The 10,165-nt window shown below is 42.9% G+C and overlaps 1 protein-coding gene across 2 annotated transcripts in view; it reads left to right on the forward strand.

Annotated features, from left to right (window-relative positions):
* Window positions 1–1,053: 1,053 nt before the first annotated feature.
* trmt6 (tRNA methyltransferase 6 non-catalytic subunit) overlaps window positions 1,054–10,165 on the forward strand; it is a 21,715-nt gene continuing 12,603 nt past the window's right edge. For both annotated transcript variants that reach the window (XM_048601302.1, XM_020521882.2), the window contains exons 1-2: window positions 1,054–1,429; window positions 9,305–9,435. In XM_048601302.1, coding sequence (XP_048457259.1) covers window positions 1,308–1,429; window positions 9,305–9,435 — 253 coding nt within the window. In that variant the 5' untranslated portion in view covers window positions 1,054–1,307. The remainder of the gene's footprint in view (window positions 1,430–9,304; window positions 9,436–10,165) is intronic.

Here is a 10,165-nt window from a genome sequence, read left to right on the forward strand (position 1 = left end):
TACACTCACCTTTACTGGCTCCATCCCCACCTCTTTGACCTGTCTGTCTCCTCTCCACCTATCTTCTCCTTTATCCATCTTCTATCCGCCTCCCCCTCTCTCCCTATTTATTTCAGAACCTCCTTCCCCTCCCCCATTTCTGAAGAAGGGTCTAGGCCCGAAACGTCAGCCTTCCTGATTCCCTGATGCTGCTTGGCCTGCAGTGTTCATCCAGCTCTAAACCAATTCACTGGACTTACTTCCTCGGCCTCTTCCGGACTTGTCCCAGTTTCCTCTCCCTCTCCAGGGTCTGCCCCTCCATCCGCCTGCCGGACCCCCTCTGGCACCTCTCCAGCTCCTGCCTCCTCTCCAGTCGGAGCACATTGTGGATGATGGCCCTACAGCAGGGGGAGGGGGAGGCGATGAAAGGCTAGCCCTACTCACACAGGTACTACCCTCACGGTTACGGCTCTCCAAATTTCGCTACAAGCGGCCTGTCTTCTCTCTGATAATCTCCCTCCCCACTCCTCCCGCCTATTCACAGACGCTGTCTTTCATGCAGTAACCAGGCGGACAGGACAGAACCACCAAATCAGTTCAAACGTTCACCAAACAGTTCCCGACTCCCGCGTTCCGGAGGGGGTCGAACAATAATGCGCGTGCGCACTGGGAAAGGGGGCGGGGAGAAAGTCGTGCGTGCGTCGTGTGACGCAAACGCGTACGGAGCGGGGCCTAAAATGCGTTAACGTTGCCAGCAGGGATGTTGGCGTAATGTCGTAAGGCGGGGGTGGTCCTAGGGGCGTGTCACGTAAAGAGGCACGCATTGGCTGGCGCTGGAAAGTGGGCGATGATTGCAATGAATGGGTAGAGCGACGGAACCAACAGTGACGCGCATGCGCATGCGGCTATTTGGACGTGTTCCGTGACGCGCACGTGTGCGCGTTGGAGTTGAGCGGGCACGAGGCGACGCATTTGCGTCCTCCGGGGAGAACTGGGTTAAGCGCGAGCGCGCAGAATGCAGAGGCGCATGCGTGTGTTCAGGTGACGGCGGAGGGCAGGGTTTGCAGTGGTGCGCATGTTACCTTTCCCCCCCCCCATCCTCATTTCCGGTGCCTCGTGCACACGCTTTCAACAGTCAGCCCGAGCGCCGTTAACGTTCGGGTGGCGGCAGCGACAGCTTGTGGTTGTTGCTGTCGCTTCAACACCAGCCGCCCGGCTGTGTTTCTTTCGGTCTGCGGAGGGGTAGGGGAAATGGATTGAAGGACGCCTGTCCTAGGTGTAGGGGAGATAAGGAAAGTGTGGAGGCGGCGGCGGCCGTGGTCGTGTTAATGTCCGGGCCCGTGGAAGTGCCGGCTCCCGGCGGCGGCCAGGCCCAGCCTGTCAGCGAGGGGGACCATGTGGTGCTGAAAAGAGAAGAGGTGTTTAAAGCCGTGCAAGTGCACAGAGGAAGGTAAGGTCACCGCAATATTGATCCCGGGGTGAGGGCAGAGGAGCGCTCCCCCTCCTGTTTAGAGAGCTGCACGTTGCCTACGCTTTTAGCCAAAGTTTTTAGCTCGAGATACATTAAATCTTGGAGCGTGGAGATTTCTAAAGCCATGCAAGCGCACAAAGTGTAGTAACAGAAGTAACATAAGCGTTTAATCATTAGTATCAGATTTCCCGTCCACCTTCTAATTATCCAAGGAAAATAACCCCAATTTCTCCAATGTATCTTCGTCACTGAAGTTATTAATCCCTGTGCAGTCTCTACAATGCTTTCACATCCTTGAAGTCTTGTAACAATGTAGTGCCGTCAAAGGTTCACGGATGTAATATGCCTGAAGAATTTCTGGCTTGGTTATACTGAGCTGACGCCAGGAAAACTAATATTGTTGATACTATGCAATATGCATCTTTTATTGTCCATTAGATCACGTTTGTGCTAAATTTGCTTCTCTGCTACCATCGCTGCAGTTTTTGCATTAACGTAAAAGAAAAGTTAGTTTTGCATTTAACATGTGGTTTGTTTGAAATGCCCAGTGGTTGTTTGTACCTGTGCTATTGATGTTTAATTTGTCCAGTAGCTGTTATTGTACTTGTAAGAATGATGGGTATTAAAGATCACAAGGTTCAATTCAGAGAAATGTGTTCTGGTCTATGTTTGTTGGTGATCACCATCACCAAAAAAAAACTATTTAGTTATTTTATTTGTTACCTATGGGGTTTCTCTCCACAAATTGGCTGTAAGCATTCCAGACATTACCGCACATGAAAAATAGTTAACAGGATGTCCTAATGTTGTAGAAGGCACTGTATAAATGCAAGAGATAGTAGGAACTGCAGATGCTGGAGAATCTGAGATAACAAGGTGTAGAGCTGGATGAACACAGGCCAAGCCTATCTAGGCCTGAAACATCAGCCTTCCTCCTCCTCTGCTGCTGCTTGGCCTGCTGTGTTCATCCATCTCTACACCTTGTTATCTCTGTATAAATGCAAGTTTATTTTTAATAAATGTCCAAGAAAGAAGGGAGATGCGCAGAAAGCTGGCAGCTACCAGCCAGTTAGCCTAACATGGGTTGTAGGGAAAATAATGGAATCCGTTCATAAGGAGATAAAACAGGGGACTCAAACATCTTGATGCACTTAGGCAATTGAGTTGGTTTTTGTGGAAGAGAAATCATGTTTGACTAATTCATTTTAAAAAGAGTAGCAAGTCACGTAGATAAAATAAAGCTAAGGACCCACTCCCCACCATGGACAGGACCAACGTCGTCTGCAAGATTCCCTGCAGAGATTGCGAGAAACACTACATCGGACAAACAGGAAGGAAACTATCAACGAGAGTACATGAACACCAACTGGCTACAGAAAGACAACCAATACTCAATCATCTCAATCCACATGGACAAGGAGAACCACCACTTCAACTGGGACAACAGCAAGATCCTGGGACAGACTAGGCAGAGACAGGCACAAGAATTCCTAGGAGCGGCACTCCATGAAGCAGCTATTAATAAACACATTGAACTCGACCCCATATACGTTCCACTACGAAGGAAAACCGGAAGTGAGGCAATCCATCTCAATGGACCCCAGAGTTTAAAAACCAGGCAGGAAAACACACCAACGCTTCATTGGAGGCTGCACTGAGGATGTTACCAAGCATGGTAACGAAACGTCTGCAAAACAAGAAACCAGCTCGGCGAGCCAACCCACCTCAAGCTGGTAGTTGTACAGTACTTGGCTATCCAGAAGTTGTTTGACAATGTGCCACATCAAAATTTACTGCAAGAAGCAGAGATGTAAGCTTTACAATCCTGCCACATCTAGTTGTGAATGGTAGTGGATAATTAAACAAATTGGCTTAAGCCAAGCTGTACTGGTACAATTTCCACGTTTTCATCTACCCAGAAATGTGGAAATTTGCTTGGGATGTCCTTTCCACAAAAAGCGAAATTAATTCAAGCTGGCTAATTACTGCCCTATTAGTCTATTCTCAATCTTTTGCAGTGCAATGGAAGAGGACATCAACAATGCTATCAAGTGGCACTTACTCACCAATAATTTGCGTACTAACACTTTGGTTTGGGTTCTAGCAGGGCCACTTGGTTCCTGACTTCATTACAGCCTTTGTTTAAACCTAGGCTAAACAGCTGAACTCGAGGGGAGGTGCAAGTGACAGCCCTTGACATCAAAGCATCGTTTGACTGAATATGGCATCAAGGAACCCTAACAAAACTAAGGTCAATGGTTATCGGGGAAAACTCTCTTCACTAGTTAAAGTTATAGCTAGCACAAAGGAAGACATAGGTCAGTCATCTCAGTCCAAGGACATCGTTGCAAAAGTCCCTAATGGTTGTGCCTTTCGCCCAATCATCTTCAGCTGCTTCATTAATGGACTTCATTATAAGGCTGGAAATGGGAATGTTCGCTGATTGGTTCTGAGCATTGTGCATTCACTACTCCTCTGAACTGAAGCAGTCTGCCAATATGCAGAAAGACCTGGACATCATCCAGGTTAGGGCTAATAAGTTGCACCAGACAATTGCTGGGCAATGCCTCCAGTAATCAAGAATTAAACTGTTGCCCTGGATGTCAATGGCGTTACCATTGCTAAATCTCCAACTGTCAACATACAAGCTAACATCACTTTCCAGAGATTGAAACGGACCAACCCCACATATACTGTGGCTACAAGAGCCGATCAAAGGCTAGTATATCTGCAACATGTAAATCACTTCCAGTCTCCCGATGCTTGTCCACCATGTACAAAGTACAAATCAGGAGGGTGATGGAATACTTTTGATTTACCTGGATGGGTGCAGCTCTAACAATGTTTAGGAAGCCTGACACTATCCAGAACAAAACAGCCTGTTTGATACTCCATCCACCACTTTCAACATTCACAGAAATAAGGAGAGGTTGCAGAAGGATCTGATGTCTTTGTATGTTAATCGAAGAGCGTTATTGGCTGGACTGTTGGATTGCAAAGCAGTGTGATCCCCAGGCTCAATCCCCACACTGTCCGAGGTTACCATGAAGGATTCTCTTCTCAAACTCTACCCCTTGCTTGAGGTATGCTGGCTGTCAGGTTAAATCACCAACAGTGTTGTCTGTCTAATGAGAGAGCAGCGCTATGGTCTGGTAAGGCTATGGCACCTTGACTGTATTAAACAAATACAGCTAGGGATTTGGGAAGGCAAGCGGAATGTTTTAGCATTTATAGTATTATTCACATTTAACATTTATTCACATAAAATAAGTTAGCATTTATTCACAGGATCTCTGTTTGACTTTGCAATTTGATGTGTACTATTGGATGTTTGGTCAGTCAACTGCCAACATTGACCATACGTTAATTCCGAGTGCTCGAATACAATGTACAATACATGAAGAAATTGTATGGCAAAGTTTTTATCGTTATTTGTTCAAAACCATGTAATCGCAAGGCTTTATTCGATTAGTATAACCCCTGGATTTCTGTCTACATTTCTTAAAAAGAAGGCTGCTGATCCCTAACGTGAAACAGAAATTTGGCATCCTGGTCCAAATCATAACAATATCTGGAGCATGCTGAAATTGTCTGTGGAGTGCAGCCATTGTAGGTTGTAGATTGAATAGTTAATATTGGACTAAGGTTCCAGAATGCTATAAGACTGAACAAAATAAGGACATTTCATTGTGTTTTAGCTTAGGCTATTTAATTTTATCAGGAATGTAAATAACTGAATGCAAGTCATACCATGATCTATGGAAAGTATTACGCACAGCATTTGGACACAAAACAGCACTTATGAGGTTATTGTAATAAACTAAACTTTATTTTTGAGGGAGCGTATTGTGATTGGATACTATTTGTGCATCTGCACAGCTTCTGAATATTGTTGGAGAAATGTAGTGGAATTCACAGTCCATCCTTGATGCAAGTGGTATGCGTGTGGCAGAAGATTGGGTTAAGTGACAAGTAACTTTGTACCAGGCAGGGATGAGCGAAGAAATTGGATGGTTTGTTAAAACATGACCTCAACTGCTGCTAAACTAATGTGCCATTGAATTATTTTTATACCATTTCTTAGGGTTTGTATTTGAAAATTAAGTGGGAGCTTACAGTTCTCATTCAAGAATTTTTCAGATAACATTTATGTACAGTCATTAGCTTTCATTAGCTACAATCATTATAAGAAAAAGGTCTCAAATCAGAAACTGAAGAAATGTTCAACTAATATACCTACCTGCAACCAAGTTTGTTATTCACTCCAGTTATTTGACTGATAATCATAACAGTGCCACATTATAACTCCACTTTTGCGAAGTAAAATTGTCAAATTTTGATGTAAATAGTTTCATGTAGATTTATGGAAGTAATGTCTTAAATCACAATGAGAAAATGTAAGGCAAATGAATATATATTTCAATAAGCTCCAAATTGAGAGATTAGCATGGAGAATTAAAGTGAATGGAATTTAGGTAATGTGCTGACATGGGCAGAAATCTATTTGGCAGACAGGAAACAGTAGGAATAAACTGCTCATTTTTCAAGTGGCAGCCAGTGACTACTGGGGTACCACAGGGATCAGTGCTTGGACCATGGCTATTCACAACATTAAATGATTTAGGTGAGGGAACTAAATGTAACATTTCCCAAGTTTACAAACAACAACAGGCTGGATGGGAAGTTGAATTGAGATTGCAGAGATACTTCAGTGTGATTTGATCTGAGTTGTGGGCAAATGCATGGCAGATGAAATAGAAAATGGATAAACATAAGCTTATCCACTTTTTAGTAGCAAAAGCAAGAAGACGGATTGTTATTGTAATGGCAATGTATTGGGAGAGCAGGTAGTGGAATGAGATCTGAGTGTCTTGTACACCAGTCACTAAAAGTAAGTAGGCAGATGCAGCAGGAAGGCAAGTGCTATGTTGGCCTTCATAATGAGCAGATTTGAATATAGGAGCAGGGATGTCTTGGTGCAATTGTATAGGGCATTGATGAGCCTATTCTAGAGTTTTGTGTGCAGCTTTGATCTCCTTATCTGAGGGCAAAATGGTATGGCTATAGAGGGAATATAGTGAAGGTCTACAAAACTGATCCATCCTAAGAATCAATCATAGTGATACAGCATGAAAAGAGACCCTTCGGGCCAACTCGTCCATGCCAACCAAGTATCCTAAACTGGTCCAGTCCCATTTGCTAGAATTTGGCCAATATCCGTCTCAACCCTTGCTATTCATGTATCCATCCAGATCCCTTTTAAATGTAATTGTACCTGCTTCCTCCACCTCTCTGGCACCATTGTCCATGCATGCACCACCCTCTGCATTTTTAAAAAAAAAAAAAAAAACTCTGTCCCTCGGGTCCCTCTTATGTCTTCCCCTCTCACCTTAAACCTAAGCCCTCTAGTTTTGGCCTTCTCAACCCTCGGGATAAAGACCTTAGCTATTCACCCTATCCATGCCCCTCATGATTATATAAACCTAAGGGTGACACCTCAGCATCTGATGATCCAGGGAAAATAGCCGCAGCCTTTTCAGCCTGTCGCTATAGCTCATACCTTCCAATCCTGGCAGCATCCTCAAATCTTTTGTGCACCCGTTCAAGCTTAACAAAGTCTTTCTTAGCAGTGAGACCAGAATTGTACACCGTATTCTAAAAGTGACCTAACCAATGTCCTGTACAGCCACAACATGACGTCCCAACTCCTATACTCAATGCACTAACCAATGAGAACAAGCGTGCCAAACGCTGCATTCACCATGCTTGTGACTCCATTTTCAAGGAACTATGCACCTGCACCCCTAGGTCTCTTTGTTTGGCAACACTCTCCAGGGCCCTACCATTACCTCTAAGTCCTGCCCTGGTTAGCCTGACCAAAATGCCACACCTCACGTTTATGTAAATTAAACACCATCTGCCAGTAGGGGCGGCACGGTGGGTCAGCACCAGGGACCTAGGTTCGATTCCACTGCCGGGCTTGGGTTTCCTCCGGGTGCTCCAGTTTCCTCCCACAGCGCAAAGATGTGCATATTAGGTGGATTGGTCGTGCTAAATTGCCCATTGTGTTCAGGGATGTGTCAAGTAGATCGTTTATAGGGGAATGGGTCTGGATGGGATGCTTTGAGGGTCGGTGTGGACTTGTTGGGCCGAAGGGCCTGTTTCCGCACTGTAGGGATTCTATGACTTAGCCCAATGATCCATCTGATTATGATCTCGTTGTACTTTGATAACCTTCTTCACTGTCCACTATACCACCAGTGATACCTCTGATATTCCTATCCAGATCATTTATATAAATGACAAAAAGCAGTGGATGCAGCACTGATCCTTGCAGCATACTACTGGTCACAGACCTCCGGTCTGGAAAAGCAACCCACTACCACCTTCCTCTGTCTCCTATCTTCAAGGCAATTTTGTATCGAATTGGCTAGCTCCCCCGGATTCCATGTGATCAACCTTGCTAACCAAACTACCGTGCAGAACCTTGCCCAACACTTTGCTGAAATCCATAGGGACAATGTCTAATACTCTACCTTCATCAATCTTCTTTGTCACCTGTTCAAAAAAAAACTCATTCAAGTTAGTGAGATAAGATTCTCCATGCTCAAAGCCATGTTGATTATCCCTAATCATTCTTTGCCTTTCCAAATGCATGTAAATCCTGTCCCTAAGAATCCCTTCCAACAACTTATCCACCACTGACATTGTGAAAGGAGGCTGGATCAGTTAGGTTTATATTTACTGAAGTTTACTAAAATGGAGGGTATCTCATAGAAACCTATAAGATTCCAGCAGGACTAGACCGGATGCAGGAAAAATATTGCTATTGATTGGAGAGTACAGGACCAGGAGTCACAATCTTAAGGATACAGGTTCAGCCATTTAGAACTGAGATGGGTGAAATGTCTTCACCCAGGAAGTGGTGATGCTGTGGAACTTTCTGCCACAAAGCAATGAGGCCAGAATATTGGATTTATTCCAGAAGTTAGACATAGTTCTTGGGACTAAAGGGACAAAAAGGATATGGGGTGGGAAACAGGATACTGAGTTAGATGATCAGCCATGATCATATTGAATGGCAGAGCAGGTTCAAAGGGCAGAATAGCATACTCCTTGTTTTTTTTTTGTTTCTGTATATCCCTGTAAATATCAGTACAGCTTGATTGTCAAAAAAAACTGCTTACTTGCATGATATAACTTGAAATTTTGTTTAAAACAACACCAATTCAAATCTGAGTATAGTTACAAGACTTTTTCGTTTTGTACATGTGTAAAAAGCTTTCTCCTCATCTGAGAATTTGTGCTTCCTACAGCCACGAATTGATATTGAAGCAGTCCAATTATTGCTCCATTCTCGCGTTTTCTCTCCCCCACCCCCCCACCACCGCTTTACTTCTATCCTTTAACCCTAGCTTTCATCCAGAGATATGAAAGATGCTCATTGCTTCCCCACAGCAGTGTGGCTAAAACTGGGAACTTGGAGTAGGAGAAAAAATATTACATTTCAGGGTGCTTCATTGTGCGTCAGTTTGCTGCCATTAAGCTGTGCTAACCCAAAAGCATCTTTTATTTACATCTTCAAAATTAGTTGAAAATGTTTGATTTCCACTGCCTTAAAACTGTCATTTTATTTAACCTGGTGAAGCAAACACTTTTCTTTGGTATCTAGAGTATAATTAATTCTGAGTGATTGAAATAAGTCTGGACCACAGCCATTCACATGACATCTGTTAAAATATATCTGGAATTTTCTAAGAATACTTTGAACGTATGTCACTGATTTTTGCTATGACGATGGATGAATTTAATATTCCGTTTAGAACTTGATGGATCTCAAAATTTGCTTTCCAGAAAAATCACCTTTGAGAAACAGTGGTTTTACTTGGACAATGCAATTGGACAGCAGTATGGTACCACTTTTGAGGTTTCCAGTGGAGGAGTACTCCAGCCACTTAAAGTAAAAACTAAAGAAATTGCCAAAGGTAATATTGGAAAGTGTTGCTATCTATATCTGTAAATTGTGTCATGGACATTTTAATGTCAGTTTTGCTGAAAAATAAAACAACAATTTTCTGAAGTTAGTTATTCTACCAGAGTGTGTGTACATTCCAACTGTTTGTTTTAATAACTCCTTGCCAGGTTTGACAAATGCCATGTTTGTAGACTTTGAAAGAATAATATTCATTATTAATTTTTATTTGCGCTGTATGAAGCTCTAACCTCATAGTGATTGTTAATATTCTTATCCTTTGTATACTTACATCCTCTGCCATATGGGTAAAATTTGGCCAGATGATTCAGTTGGGCTTTAATTCAATAAATGTGCAACTTGTACATTTACAGTTCCAGAACAGAGTCAGTTATTTCTGATTTTGAAATTTAAATCTTGGTTAGTGACTTGGTTTTCCATATTACGTTTTGTCACTTTCTATGCTTGCGTTTATTGAACTGAAAGAGAAGACAAATGGTATATTTCCCATGTTATGTGCCAAAGCTAATAAAGCAGTAAAAGAAAATTTGCTTTCAAAATGAATTGTTATTTATTTGTCTTTTCTACAGGTTATAGTTAAGAAAATAATCCATGTATAATTGTTTCCATCTAAATTGTCTTAGCTCTTGTGTTTGAAAAGTAGCACTAACTGTAGGTACTAGTTTATGGGAACAAGACAACCCGTTGCTGGAAAAGCTCAGCAGGTCTGGCAGCATCTGTGG

The sequence above is a fragment of the Rhincodon typus genome, chromosome 9 (genome assembly GCF_021869965.1).
Source record: "Rhincodon typus isolate 14 chromosome 9, sRhiTyp1.1, whole genome shotgun sequence".
NCBI lineage: Eukaryota > Metazoa > Chordata > Chondrichthyes > Orectolobiformes > Rhincodontidae > Rhincodon > Rhincodon typus.